Source organism: Trachemys scripta, chromosome 20, assembly GCF_013100865.1.
Source record: "Trachemys scripta elegans isolate TJP31775 chromosome 20, CAS_Tse_1.0, whole genome shotgun sequence".
NCBI classification, from domain to species: Eukaryota; Metazoa; Chordata; order Testudines; family Emydidae; genus Trachemys; species Trachemys scripta.
Window position 1 is genome coordinate 5582270 of NC_048317.1, and position 15780 is coordinate 5598049.

General features: G+C 47.5%; 1 protein-coding gene across 3 annotated transcripts in view; it reads right to left on the minus strand.

The window, feature by feature from the left end:
- Positions 1-7191: 7191 nt before the first annotated feature.
- The window catches only part of RIMS3 (regulating synaptic membrane exocytosis 3), a 60542-nt gene continuing 51953 nt past the window's right edge, over positions 7192-15780 (minus strand). For all 3 annotated transcript variants that reach the window (XM_034753979.1, XM_034753980.1, XM_034753978.1), the window contains exons 5-7: positions 11771-11872; positions 10892-11031; positions 7192-9773 (exon numbers count right to left, since the gene is read on the minus strand). In XM_034753979.1, coding sequence (XP_034609870.1) covers positions 9561-9773; positions 10892-11031; positions 11771-11872 — 455 coding nt within the window. In that variant the 3' untranslated portion in view covers positions 7192-9560. The remainder of the gene's footprint in view (positions 9774-10891; positions 11032-11770; positions 11873-15780) is intronic.

The window sequence follows — 15780 nt, forward strand, 5'->3', positions numbered from 1 at the left end:
GTGATGTGTAATCATCCACTTTGGTCAGCAGTTGCTGCTTCTGTATTTAGTCAACTACACATATATACGGTAGAAATGATAAATACACTGAAATTTAGGCTGTTTCTACAGAAGTGGGGCTGGCGCAGAGCCTGTTGTGCTGATGGCATAAAGTGTGTGGAAAATGAGAAACCGAATCAGAGGAGATAACAATATATAAAATATAGTGAAGGCAAACTCTTGAAACTTTCTTTATCCTGTAGTACAAGAACCAAAGGGGTCACCTAACCTAAACGACATGGATATGAAAGGAAATACTTTTCTGGGACTGGATAATAAAGGCAAATACCTTGGTAGGAATATGCAGTTATTCTAGATGAGAACTTCGAGTGGTTTCAGTTCTCGTGCCTCAGGGTGCTACCTGAACAATGGCTGGGTGAGGAAGAAATCTACCTCACTGTACAGTACCATCAGCCACTTGCATACGGTCTTTCCAAATCCACTAAAGTATTCTCTGCTATCATTGGGAGGTGAATGATCTACCACGTCTGGCGTTGCATTTCCTCTTCCTCTGAACTGTGGCCATTCAGTTTGTGCATCAAACAATAGTGACCCTTTCAAAAACAGCACTAGCAAATCCATACTCGGGTATCAAGAGTCTTGCAGAATTCAGCTCACTTTTGAATCTGGTAAACAGCCTTAAACACGTGGTTGGCGGTCAAAGGCTCGGGGAGTTTCCTATATGAAATATTCTGCAGCCCAAATGTAGGTGAAGCAAACAGTTTTCAAACTGGCTTTAATCATCTTTACTTGCTGCCCAAATACTGTACATGCAGGTACAAGCCAATGAAGAATATGAACATTTCATTTTTTTGTTTCTTCTTGGAAAATTGGCTAAGAATATTTTACAAAATAACGTGCACCCTCACATCCATCAGTCCTGCTGCATATAAATCACAAAAATACAAGAGTTTTACATTAGGAAAGACCACACACATATAAAACATTACATAGCACAGGTATAAAATTGCCATTTGCTTTTTTTAATCTATTACCTTTCTTGAGTACCCATCACAGGCCCATCCCCTTGTCTTGAATAATGGAATTGGGGTTAAAATAATCAGTAATTCACCCCTACTGTGAATTTATTTTAATACAAAGTTGCTGTTAGTTACGAATCTGTCATTAAGACACAGCTTATTTCAAAACTATAAAACAAATGAGACTCTTAACTTAGTAAAGAACCCCCAAACCTGTTGCCTACTTATCTGATTTTAGCAAATTAGTTCTTCCCTATTAAAATAAAGCCATCCTCGCACTGAAGAGGGGCAGTAGGTTCTCTTACACACTGCACACCTGTCCTGAATTTCAAATGAAATATAGAGGTTTGCTAAATATGGTGGATGTCCTTTGTGCCTTCTGCTACTTAATCATCAAGATGCCTGTTGCTTTTAAAAAGCTTCTGTACAGTTCTTAAATTGTGATTAATAGACATTTGAGGCATGACTAACCTCTTAAAGCACGGAGTGCCAATTGCAAGTGGACCACTGACCCCTTCTATTACTGTACTGAGATCAGGAGATGGGGTTTGGGCTTTCCTTACATAATGCTTATATTGGTGTCCGTGATCCAAACCATCTGTTACAACTGGTGCAGTATAGGTTTAGATAATCTGAATGCAAGTTGGTACTGATTCACCCTATAACTCTCTAAACCAACTAACAATGCTTCACCTACTTGAAAACAAAACTAGTTTTTGTTGTTCAACTTTCTAAAGCAATGCCGAGCTGTACAGGCAGGGCTCTTGGGCATTAGCGAGGGCTCTAAGCCACCACCTGGTCTGCTTAAGAGATTGTTTAACTTTAGACCCCACAATGGAAACTCTCTCCTTGTTGCCAGTGTGCGCTACTGGCTCGTTGCCTCTCTATCCCTTGCTTGCTTTTTAAATTAAGAGTCCAGCCCAGATTTAAATGGAGGGCCTATAGGGCTACAAGTTGAAAAAACTGTAGGAGTTGAAAGTGAGCACTGGATTTTCCAAAGGCAACTTAGAAATATAAATTCCGATGACTTTTGAGGGGACTGGCACTCATGTAGGCCCCAATCCTCAAAAGTACCTACGTGCCTAATGCCCATTAACATCAATAGGAGTTAAATGCCTAAATATGTTTGGGGGATCTGGGGCTTGGGTCCTTCTGAAAACTCCACCCTCTTTCTTAATTGCTGTAGCTTTAAAATAGCTGAATGTCAAAGACTCTTTAATTCTGCACCGGGGCCACTCTAGCAACTCTTCCCCCCGGAAGCAGGTTTTTATAGCAGAGCTATAAACTCTGGCCATTAATGACAGACTCTTGGGTGCACTGCTGTAGTGCTCTGTGTGCTTTGTTAGAGTAGATATTTTGTTTGAAGTGGGGAGTAGGACAACATGATGGGGGAAATTTATTTAGCTTTAACTGCATGAAAAGATCAAGCCCTTTTCTAAGAAAAACAAGGCCACCAACATCAAAGTGCTAACGTCCGAGAGGCATTCGATGCCAGAACGCCTGGCCGGTCGGTTACAGATGAGGGTAGTGCAGCTACAACCCGAGAAAATAAGATGCCATCTCTGGCATCAGGAAACATTGCTTCAAGTTCCTTGCAATAAACATAAGACAAAAATCCACCTTTCTAGCAAGTGCTAGGAAATCTTGTCAATATCCAGTAACATTGACAATAATCCCTTAGAAACAACCAAGTCATTTACTAACGCAAACTCTTCAAATCTCAATAAAACCCCTTTTTGCATCCTTCCGAGGCAGCCTCTTTCCATCTGCACTAAATGCAAATGCTGCAGTGAGGGAGCAAGATCCCAGCAAAACCCTCGCTTCTCAAGGGCTACTTAAGTGCCTTCATTGTCACATCAGAGATGTACTGACTTCACTGCTGGCTCTTTTTAAAAAAAAATAAAAATAAGGACCTCATTAGGCAGGGAAGCAGTATTTCTCTAACCTCCTTGTGTGCCAAGTTAAGCAGCAGCCTTCTGAGAAGATGCAGGGTTAGCTACACCTTTTAGAGATGCCCGGGGAGGTGAAAGGAAGAGAAATTAAAACCAGCTTTGCAGTGATGGTGTACTCTCTAACTGAATTCTAACAGTCCAGAAAACCTTCCTGCTTCTTGCATCGCTTACCATTTAGCTCGGCAATCACTAGCCAGTTTGATAATCAAAGCAGGGACCAGACCTACTACAAGCAAGCATGGGAGCCGATGTGTTAATGAATGCCCCAATGACTGCCCTTCGTCACCAACATTTAAAATAAAAAAACAGCCAAAATACTGTGTGCTAAACTCTGGTTATAAAAACATGAGGTATACCAATGATCTGAGTTCTGAAAGGGTAGAGAGCCTGCACCCGTCATTGGGTCTTGTGCTTGTAGCCAAACGGTGAGTTGCTTTTTCCGGTGGTCTACACTGGCACCTTACGTTGGCCTAGCTGTATCTCTCGGGTGTGAAAAATCCACACTCCTGAGAGACGTAGCCGTGCCAACCTAACTCCTGGTGTAGACAGCGCCAGATCAATGGAAGAATTCTTCTGTTCATCCAGCGACCACCTCTTGGGGAGGTGGATTAACTGCAGCAACGGGAGAACCTCTCCCATCGGCATAGGTAGTGTCCACACTGAAGCGCTACCGCTTTGTGATGCTGCTGTGTTCCCTTCCAGTATCCAGGGAAATACACAAGACAAGATCTAGGATTTTTGTTGGGTTTTGTTTTTTTTAAAGACATGACAGCTTTACCCAACTAACAATGAGACAAACATTTACAAAACGTTCCCTCAGTTCTCAGATCTCGCCTTAAGAACCTGCTTTTCCAAGTCTTGGGCCCAGGCTGATGCCGATTGGCGTAATTGATTTCATGGAGAACAGTTGTTCTCCGTGTGAACACTTAAGATTCTTTTTTACATAATTGCCTTTCTACACTGTGGTGGTGAAGGTTCTAATTTCAGGTTTCTGCCACGTAGGGTGACCAGATAGCAAATGCGAAAAATCGGGATGAGGGTGGGGGGTAATAGGAGCCTATATAAGAAAAAGACCCAAAAATCGGGACTGACCCTATAAAATCAGGACATCTGGTCACCCTACTGCCACGCCTGTTTTATTTCCGAGCTGTCACACATGCTTCCAAATTACATTTAAAGCAGATTTCCCCTGCCCCCCCCCGTCCCCCCCAGGCAGGCTTTCCTAGCACACCATGACCCTCTAACAACTGGTTTAGCCTCTACTGCTGCTTCCTATGCCCGTCCTTGTGAACTGAAATAGCTGTTACAGAAGCTTTTGGAAAGGAGCTTCAGGTTTCTGCTCTCTGTGCTGCAGAAGGTGTCCTCCCTGTTCTTCAAATGCAAATACCAAGCGGCATGGTGGCTGAAAGCTCTTGTTTAACCCTTCAACTGCTGGTATTTTCTAGCACAGTTAAACACATTCCTCGGAGGAAGCGTACAGGTATGTATTCTACAAACTGCCCCACCGATCTGCAAAAGGTTGATGCTGGGTTTGTGAGAGTTGAGCGGCGGTGGATTATTTAAGCCTGAATCAATAAAGCCAATGCTGTTTCTATAGATGGCTTTATGCCGTTCGAGGCCCTCCTCTGCTCCAGCGTATGCCAACACTCATTTCAGTAATACAAAGGTATTTATAAGTGCATTAGAAAAACACACATGTAGGCTGTGGCTTTCAGTCCTGTCAACTCACTGCTAAAACGAAACGACTTTCCAAGACGCTCAGCAGAACGGGATTCCTCCTATCAACAAAGGGAACCCAGACCCAACTCCTTTGACCAATGGCTTCTTTCTGGTCTTTGAAAACCAATCAGCTTCAGCGATGGAAGTGCGCCTTGGGTGACACATTTGTTCCTGATGTCAGAGAGGGGGGCTGAGAGCTGGGATAGATACCTGTACAGGAAGCACTTATTCTAATCTCAGCTGCCCATAGGTTTTTTTGGTACAGCTTCATGGACTTAGAAACCCAGCTGCAGCCCCCAGATGCCCCCGTCCTCCTTGCCTCCCCAGAGTCTTCATTCCCTTTCAGCATACCATGAAGCTGACAGAACTGTGACGGTTGTCAGGCCATTCCTCCCTATTTGCTACTGCCTTATGTACCAGGTATGCTGGACAGAAATCACCTGCTACACTAGCCCATGCACTGAGTATGTTCTAAAGAACCTTCACAGCATCTCCCAGCAGCAGTGGGGGGGAGCCAGTGGGGGCCTGCTTTCTTTCTCACGGTTACAGCTGCCTTCAGAGCCATCGCACGGGCTCTTGTGTTTTCAGTGTAATAATGCCCTTGGCTCGCAAGAAGGCCACGTGAAACATGTGCAACAAAAGCTGAAGCTGCATGAAAAGCTTCATGTTTTGTTACAAGCCCCAGCGGTTGTGGGAATGCTTCAGGCTAAGCTGGGGCTAACTTCCAGACGTGAAGGGCCTGAGCCAGCTTCCTGGACTCCGGGAAAATTTCGGTCCCTATCTAAATTTGCTAGATCAGGCCTGTCTCTAGCTTCCAGCAATTTAGTTATCCAGCGAGACGAGGCAGTGCTCCCCCCGTAGTAGGTGGCTATAACTGGTTTTGCTTGGACTTTGTTGCAGGTTTTTAGAGCTGGACCTCAAGGGGAAACACTGTGGGCCATGCTCATCCTTTTAACTCCACCAGGCTGCCTGGGGTTGGATTTTGATCTCACTTGCACTAGTGTAACCCCACTGACTCATTCCTGCTGTACGTGAGCTCAGAAATAAGTCCTAAGTATTTACTATACAATCCTCACAGCTAGTTTCCCCTTTTGGAGGTGGGGGGGGGCGGGGGTATGGGCACTGGGTAGGCCCAGACTAAAACAGTCAGTCTGCAAATGCCCTCATCAGCAGTTCCCCTTGGGCGGTAGAGGCATGCGGGGAGAATGGGTCTGAAGTTCCTTTCCTGACAGAAGACATGACAGGGAGAGTGTGCGATGAGTAACTGATGAGTAATCTTCGCAGCCAGCCAACGCAAACCACGTACCAGACAAGAAATGCCCTTTTGCAGTAGAACATTCCCCTTCCCCCTCCCCCTCCCCCAGCTGAAACCTTGTTCTCCATTAGGTCTGGGGAGGGGCTTTTATGTAGCGTGTAGAAAAGCAGCTTGGATGGAGGGTTTTTTGGTCTGGGTGAGGGGAATGTCTGACACTGAACCTCATGCATAAGAAAATAAAAAGGAGCTGACATCACAGTGTAAACACGATACTTGAGTATTGTCTTTTTTGTTTGTTTGTTTTTTTTGCAACCCAAAGTAAAACTTGCCCCGTTCCCTCCCCCCCCCCCCAAGTCCCCCAATGTGAATGGGGTCCAGTGAGCTGGGCAGGCAGCGCTGAGAGTGAAGCAACGAAAGCTTTGATGGGGCTACAGTTTTTCTAGAGGACGATGGCAGCCATCTGAAGTCCTTGGCATGGTGGCTTTGCCATGCCAAGCTGTCTTGGGGAGCAGAAGGAATCGGTCCCTCGAATCCATGTGCTTTGCTTTTCAGATTTACTTCCTAGCAGCAAGACGTCAGTTTATACTGAAAAAAATCCGGGGTGGAATTTGTTCTGATTCTAGCTACATTGTTATCCTCCAAAGCATGGAATGTTTATTAATAATAATAAAAAAACCCAAATGCTCAGGAGAGTCCAGCTTGTTCCCCGGAGATTCCGAGCACTTCCTTCAGATTTCAGTTCTTTTGTCCTGGCACTGGATTTTCCACTCATCAATGTGAGTAGATTTTTCCAGCTACTGCTCACGTGAGAGTGGCGGACTGTATTGGAGACCGTAGGCTTTTGTATGCTGTTGTGAATATACAACCCCAATTGTCTTTGTTCTAGGTGGCCCTAGAGTGCTATCCTGGAAAAAGTCTCTGCAGACTTCCCAACTTTATGTTCTGCAAAGTATTATGCTAAGAGTTGGTTGGGGTTGAAGTTGTCACATCCCTTCCATTGGTTCTGAAAAGAATGGGTTGTTTGTTTGTAAAGCTACGGTACCAACTCAGATATTTAGAGACAGCATGATGTGTGTTGGAGGAAAGGGAAAGAACCTTCTTACTTCAGTCCAAGTTAATGAGCAAGACGTCTACCAAACTTTCATACTTTGTCCAAGCTGACCTCCCAATGCTCAACTCAACTCAACTTCCAACTCAAATCAGACCTGCTAATTTGTCCAGCAAACAAAAGCTGGGTTGTCCTTTCTTTTCTTCTAATACTTGAGTGGCCAAAGCAAAAGCAGAGATGATGTTCATCTGAAGGAGAAGATCACTCCCTTGAAAGCTTGTCCTCTTCAGACACCTGCCCTCCCACGTATTCAAAAATCCAACACTCAGGAGCAAAGAAACCGAGTCCAGCCAGCCAAGGTGGACATCAGGTAACAGAATCATGCTCTGGAAGGAACCTAAATTCATGTCATCACCTTCTTCCAGTTCCAATAAGCCGGGCACAAAATGGGCTTCCTCAAATAACCCACTCCGGCTCTAAGGTAAAACCATACGGTGGACCAGCAGGGCCGCCTTTAAGTGTGAACTTGGAAATCAGTGTATATTGCTTGTACTGAACAGTCACTCCTCCACCACAGTAGACCAGGCTCTGGTTCCTTGGGAGAAAAACATGAGATCCTGGGGAGCAAACAGACCTATCTCCATCTGCAGTCAGCAGAATCCAGTCTGGTCCCCGCTCAGTGGTCCCAAGATATTTTGGTTTGGTGAAGTTGCAAATTCAATGTGCATTTATAGCAGCTGAAATTCCTTGACACAAAGTTGCTGAAAACTTGATGATTGTGTCACATAAGACCGCCACCAAAGAGTAAGTACATTGCGGACTGGCAGTTTCCATTTTGTGGAAGGAATGGTTTCATAGCAAAGTTCTTACCCTTCAGGTTTACTTTTTTGTTTCTTTGCGGCAATAAGTTCTAGTTGGTTCATCCTTGCTAACGACGCAGGAGGAACCATAGGATGTTCCTTGTGCTCTGTGCATTGTGAAATTATCTTTTTGCCAATCAATACTAATAAAAACAAACACTCAACCTTGATTTTGGTTGATTGGTATTAAAGACTGAAGGCCAGAGATATCTGCTAGGTAGAAATACCCCATTCATCTCATGTCCTTTTCCAGTCTGACCACTCGTCCACCTCTTGGTTTTGGAAACTGATCCTTCAGGACAGTCATCGTGTAATTTTTATTTATTTTTTAATGAAGAAACCGCAGTTTCTAGTGGTGTCTCCCCTGAGTATTTTCAGCAAATTTCATTAGGCACCTTCATAAAAAGCTTCCATAATTCTCGGTTTTGCTACAAGAACTGGTCCTCTTTGGGAACCAGAATACTGCTTTTTAAAAAAACAAAAAACAAACACTCATCATTGTAATAAATTCAAAACATCTAGTTTGTTTTGTAACCTATCTGTCACCCTTACACCAGATCCATAGTGAATACAACTGAGATGTTTCCCTGCAGCATACCAATGAATCGAGGGTTGGAAAAAGGTGCATTCAACCCTTCTTTCTGGTTATGGACAGTATATGTTCTGACACACCCTCTGTTTGCTCCCTGAAATTCAGTAATTGAGTGTGGAAACCTTTCAGCCACAAGTTGGACCTCGCCTAGGGGTGAATGAGCAAAGATGAGACTGACTAGGAGTTCAATTCAACCATCATTGCAAGCTTCCCTTTGCATCACCTTCTCCTAGTTGGAACTGTTGTATGAGGCATGGTATCTATTACATCTTGGGGGTGGTCCTTCAAAATAATTTGAAAGTGTGGAACATCAAGACAGAATCATAATACACTTAAATAACAGTCAGATCAAATGCACCTTTTTCATCCCCTACTGCTTTGGCAGAGTCACTTGTCACAGGCTACATGCTACCAAAGAAAAAAGTGATCAACAGATTGCTTGCTCGACCTTGCAAGATTTGTGTCAGGAATCTACCAAAACAGCAAGTGACTGGCGGATGGTTCCTGTCGGTAGGGAGAGGGTCCCTCCTAGATATTGCAGAGAGAGAATGTGTTTTCAATTAGCTCATGGCAGGCTACATAATATAAGATGCTACATTCCATTAAAAAAAGTAGTAGTGCTGAATATATTCATTTTTCTTTTTCTTTTTTTTTTTAAAAAAGCTATTTTTCCTCAACGATCAGGAAAACAAAATGGAGGCAAAACAAAATTGAGTTAACATGCTACTTGCAGTGGGATTGAATGAATCGGATCCAAGACGCTCCCGCCAGCTGTTCAGATGAGAAATATGGTCCATTGTTTGACTCCTTTCCGAATATGACTCGATGAGATGCGGTAACAGTCTTGGGAACGGTTGTCGGTCAGTCACATCACTTGTTCTGCGTTACAAGTTTGTTCTTGTTTCTCCTTCCCACCCCTCTCGTTTAAAGTCCCCTGCCTGCGCGGTGGAACGTTGCAGCTGGCGAGGAACATGTCGAGAGCAGCTCGTTTCAGGGAGGGGGGAAAAAAATGAAACCAAACTAGACACAGAATATTTACAGCCGTTCCACCAAAGGTTTTGGTAGGCCAGCTTGTTTCCTTCCCTCCCTCCCACCCATGCCCTGAGCCCTGCCCCTTAGGGGCAAGAAGGACTTGTGGAACTCTCTAGAGAGGACTGGGAGAGGCGACGCGTCAGAGGGCCGATGGTGGAGTCCGCCAGCGAGGAAGTGGGGAAGAGTTTGTACCAGCCTGTGACCATGTTGGAGAGATCCAGTTCTTCCAAGACAATCTGCGCCATTCCCATGAAGCACTTGTGGTCCATGCGGCCATAATCTCCCCAGACAATCACCTACAGGGAAGAACCCTCATTAGGTAAATTGAACCTGTCCCAGGCTGGGCTCCATGCATGGGGACTGGTGCCCAGAGCATCATATAAACCTTGGGACTCTTCTCCGGACCCCCAACGTTTACCTGAGGGAAGCCAGGTGGGTCACACCAGAAAGGTGTCTGGTGTTATTCTGAGGGGGGCTCTGAGCTAGGGGCATGAGCAATGAATTTCAAAATCAAGACAACAGGGGTCTTATATTGCCGTCTCTGACATTGACTCCTCGAATTGTGCAGCCATGACCAAGTCTGTCACCCCTCTCTGCCTCAGGTTACCGACCTGCAAAATGGGGCATTATAGCCTTAATGTCACAGGGATGTTGTGAAGATGAGTTACCCCACTGAGAAAAGATTGTGAGATCTTGGCTGCAAGGTGCTTCCTGCTGTTTCTGGGCGAGGAACATCTCTTAGGGTCTGTATGGCGCCCGGTCTGTACAGGCCCTGCCCTTGGGTGAGGCACTACCATAATATGAACATATACAGTTCAAGACCTGCCTCTCTGAAGTGCTGGGTACCTGCAATTCCAATGGGAGCCACAGGATCTCCGCATCTTCAACATTTGAGCTCTCCCTCGGTCAGCCTAATGCTCACCCAGTTGGATGCTGATGTCACCCTCAGCTCACAGCCATCTTGGCCATCTATAAGGTGTGGGCCCTATGGCAAATGATGTGTGCAACTGGATCGAGGGAAAAGTCAAAAGTCCCTTCCAGCCCAGGATCTCAAAGCACTTTACAAACCTCCATGAATGAGGTCTCCGCATGCCCCTGCGTGATACGGCAGGAACTACTGCCCTCTGGTGCCAAGGAGTGACACAGAAAGGGGAAGGGAGTTCCCACGGTCAGGGAGGAAGTGAGGGGCAGAGCTGGGGATGGAACCCAGGAGTCCAGACTTCCAGTTCCCTCAAATGAAGCGTTCATGGATCCACTCCCCCAGTCAAAGACCAGATGTTTGACTGCGTCTCTTTACAGGCAATGAATAGGGGGGATCTGGCACCCGCTGCTGGGGGCATTTCCTCAAAGATATCCAACTTTCTCTTTAAGAAGTGGTCTTTGCCCACCTCCCCTTGAAAAGGGATTACTTCACCTGCAAAACTCTGCCCTGTGGGCCCTCGTCAAAGAGCAGCGCCTGCTGGTAGAATGGGTCCCAGGTCTTCTTGGCCATCTTGGTCTTCTTCTTGGCCAGGCAGGTCCCATTCTCCAGCAGATAAACTTTAACATAGGTCGCTGCATTGGAAAAGAGACAGAAGCACAGATGCAAACCAGCTGTGAATATCCTCAGCAGAATCCCCTGGGCACTGGGCCTCATCTACGGCGGGGGAAATCCAGGCACACACTGCCAGGAACACACCTCAACCAGAGCTCTGCCTCCCACAGGGATGCTGGCCTGCCAGGACCCCCTCCCCAAGCCCTGTGTTGTAGTTTCCCAGAGCTATGCAGAAGGGAGGGGGAGGGACGTCTCATCTGGTTGATGGGGCGGGGGAGAATGGGCAGCAGGAATTTCGGGAAGGGGTGCTGAAAGACTGGCATCCCGCTGGATTGTGGTGCATTTTGTGGTGAGGGCCATGTCTGTGGGGGGCCGGGAGGAGAGGGTCTGTGCTGTGCTGATAGCCTTGACTTTTCACTTCCTTGCTGGGTAGGTTTTGTGTTAGTGGGTCGGTTGTAGAACAACCAGAACTGCCCCTGGCCCGGGGTTACTGTGTGCTAATGCCTGGCTCTGTGGGTGCACTCAGCCAGCCCACCCCTTGGCTGCCCACTCCAGGCAGAGCCAGACCCAAGGGACTAACCATTGCACGACTGGAGGGGGAGCCCCAAGGGACTGGGGGGGGCATCTGCTTGTTATTGGGGTGTATCATAAAGCAACGCTATCAAGAGCAAAATGGAGGCATTAACCCCTCCTCCCCCGCACACCTTCCCAAAGCTCCTGGACCCCTCTTCCTTAAGGCTTCTTGGCACAGATACCTACCAGGGATGGACTTGGAACCCAGCTTTGGGGTGAGGCCCCTGGCCTGGATCACCTCCACCTCCAGCTGCCCGCTCCTATCGATCATCCCAATGTGGACATCGCCTAGGACAAAAGGGGAGAGGTGAGAATCAGGGGTCCTAGCGAGCCCCATTCTGTGTCAGGGACAAATGGCCACCCCCCATTAGCATCCATGTCGTTTCGTTACTCGCCCGCAGCTTCCACTGTCCTCTGCACCCTTGCTCGGAGGACCTTGTTCTAAAGCACCAGGTGCATTGCAGAGCAAGTCCCAGAGCACCCGGTGTCTTAAAACCGCTGCAACAGGGGGGCACAGCAAAACGAAAGTAACAAGAACATGCAACTGATGAGAAGACAGGACATCACAGGAGAGCCATCTAACCCCGTCCTCAAGGGAGCTTCGATGGGAACATGTCTAGGACCCGGAGCTCAATTCTGGGCACCTTGTTACCAGAACAACATAGAAACAGGGGAGAGAATTCAGAGAAGAGCGACATGCAATGGGCTTCATGCACCTGAGTGCCCGTCTGAGTGTGCTGTCACGGCACTGGGACAACTAGTGAGACATCAGTGGCTGGCTCTGCAGAATTTCTAAGCGTCCACAACTACAGCTGAGTTGTACCCTCTAGAAATCAGGCCGTAGCATTTTAAAAATGAGGCTCCCCCCTCCCCCCCGGCCCGGTTTAAGAGAGAGCCTTTTCCTCCTGCTTCTCCGACAACTCGATTCGCTGTCCATGTACTTTCGTATCTGTCAGGCCACAGTGAGATACGCCTTTTCTGAACCCTGAATCAGCCCTTCGGGAGGTTTCCCCATGCTAGGATTAACCAGAGCCATGCCTTGGGAAGGGGAGTTCCTCAGCATGGCACGTACGTAGTGTGGCTGCCTCAAGAAGCAGTTGAGGAGGTGGAGAGAGTTGGGTATCATCTCCATTCTAGCATCAGTGCCCCTGAGCCCTAAATGGCCCCCTCAAGGATTGAACTCACAACCCTGGGTTTAGGAGGCCCAAGCCTGGCTGAGTACCCAGCAACTAGTTCCTTTCAAAGGGGGGTGGGCGATTTCCCTGCCTATAGTGCAGTTCCTCCAGCCCTTTCTGAGTCCCATGAAAGCATCCCTAGAGATGGTCCGTGTCCTTTTGTGCCGGGCTCAAGGGTATTTCTGATGGGCCCATGTCATGGCCCAGATTCCACGTCGTACACTTTACAGTAGCATCTCCAAGGATAGCCCCAGCCCTCTGCTTACAAACACTGAATCTTCCCTCTGTCAGTAAGTAAATTAGTAAGTTCTCCACCCGGATGCCTCTCCCCTACCCTCTTTTAAAACGCTCAGGTTGAATTACGCCTTCAAGCTGCCTCCGCGGCTCCCTTGGAAGAATGACCGTGGTGGTTATTCCTAATGTTGGCCAGCAGAGGGCAGCTGAGGAAAGCGTATTCTCAAGCATTAGGTGCCAAAGGAGAAAATGAAATACCAATGAAAGCGGGTGGGTTTGTTAAAGAAAAAGGGAAAGCAAAGACTATGTGATTTGTGGTGTGAGGATGTGGCAACTCGGCTGGCAAAGCCCAGAACGACATGAACATCAGAAACCATCACGGATGGAGAAAGAAAGAACGACATGAACAACAGAAACCACCACGGATGGAGAAAGAAAGAAAGAAAGAAACCAGAAGGAAAACAAAAGACAATGAACTTTTGTTGTTGTTTTAAGCCCACGACACAGATTCGGTCTCCCACTTACGTCGTCTGCAGCAGCCCCAGTAGGTACAGCCCTTGGGATGTGCACGGAGGTAGGTCCCCGTCGCTCCACTGGTGTGTGACTGGCCTACAGCCTGCACCCCTTGCACCAGCGCGGCCCGGGGGAGGGAGCGGGGATCGGCGCGAAGGGATGGGGGGGCTGTTGGTGTCACGCCGGAGTTTAAGAGAAACAAGATGAACTTGGACATTCTGAGACACACTTTGCATTTCAGAAGCGCGTTGGACTCAGAGCAGGGGACACCATAAGAAATGGGGGGATGAGGACAGAGAGAATGAGCTGAGAGCAAGGTAGGGTCTCAAATCCCGGGGGTGGGGAGTTATGGTTTGGGGGTGTCACCTATCCCAGTGTTTCTCAATCTCTTCGATACCAGGGTCCGGCTTGCTGCCTTCCTAAACTGTGTCAGGGAGATCTTAGGGACTGGCACCGGTCCACGCAGCGGTCATTGAGAAACACTGACCTCTCCCACATCGATGGCCTTAAGGAGAAGAAAAATGCCTCCTTTCTCCCGCTGGCCCCAAACTTGCTATAGAAAAGCCAGGAACGTACTTTAAATGCAGCCGGTCTGATTCAGATCTCCCTCACACCAGTGACACTCAATTGACTTTAAAGGGGTTACTCTGATTTACACCAGGCTCAGGGTCAGTTTGTTCATGGTGTTTTTTTAAGGCAGGAGGGGAGGGTTAAGCATTAGGCATTAAACATCTGCCCCCCGCCCTGCCCAGGCTCAGCTCCACCCTGCATCCTGCTGAGGTGGAAAACAAGCACCACGCCGACTACTGGTCTTTGGAACATTTCCACCAGCTGTATTTTGAACCTTCAAAATCTGGGGCAAAAAATCTTGAATGGAAATTTTGAATTTTGATTTAAAAGAAAACAAGGCGGGTTATGAAAATGTGAAATTCCACACCCCTCCCCCCGCTTACCATTGCCCTTAAAAATCAAATCAAAGGCCTGTCTGTTCTGCACGCACATAAACGATGAGCCTGTTGAGCCTGGGGAAGGAGTTTTGTTCTGCCCTTCCTCAGAAATCACCCCACCACTGTTCTGAAGAACGCTTTCTGCCCTCCTTGCCCTCCACCCCAGAGGTGGCTGCATTGCGGGGCTGCTGCATATAGGCAGTGGGATCCTTAGGACTCATAAGAACAGCCGTACCGGGTCAGACCAAAGGTCCATCTAGCCCAGTATCCTGTCTGCCGACAGTGGCCAATGCCAGGTGCCCCAGAGGGAGTGGACCAACAGGCAATGATCAAGTGATCTCTCTCCTGCCATCCATCTCCATCCTCTGATGAACAGAGGCTAGGGACACTATTCCTTACCCATCCTGGCTAATAGCCATTAATGGACTTAACCTCCATGAATTTATCCAGTTCTCTTTTAAACGCTGTTATAGTCCTAGCCTTCACAACCTCCTCAGGTAAGAAGTTCCACAAGTTGACTGTGCGCTGCGTGAAGAAGAACTTCCTTGTATTTGTTTTAAACCTGACTCAAAGGCACTATGGAACTTNTGGTGCCCCAGAGGGAGTGGACCAACAGGCAATGATCAAGTGATCTCTCTCCTGCCATCCATCTCCATCCTCTGATGAACAGAGGCTAGGGACACTATTCCTTACCCATCCTGGCTAATAGCCATTAATGGACTTAACCTCCATGAATTTATCCAGTTCTCTTTTAAACGCTGTTATAGTCCTAGCCTTCACAACCTCCTCAGGTAAGAAGTTCCACAAGTTGACTGTGCGCTGCGTGAAGAAGAACTTCCTTGTATTTGTTTTAAACCTGACTCAAAGGCACTATGGAACTTAGGACAGGGGCTTATAGAGAAAAGGGCCTGCTTCACTCAATCTGAAAGAATGGTTTTCTTTTATACAGAATAAGGCCGGCATTCCCCTCGTTTGCAGTTGCAGTCGTTGTCCCAGCACGGTGCTCTACCCAGCTGAACATCTCAAGAGAAATCCCAGCTATGGAACACTTCACTGGGGTAGGACGGGTCTCTGTGCAGTATCTGGGCATTGCCACATGCATACCCGAAATCTGCACTCTCTTCTGTAGCCAAAGGGGCCACCTGTCTGCTCCTCTGGCACTCGTGTCCAGGCCCGGACACCTCGCTGCCCTTCCTGCACTGCTGCTGGTTTGTTAGTGGCCCTGGCAATGGCAGGTTATGAAACTGGGATTTGGGTTCCTAGCTCCCTTGGGTCCCTTTCAAATCCCAACCTGCCCCAGTGAGAGAAACGAACCCCATCGGGCCTC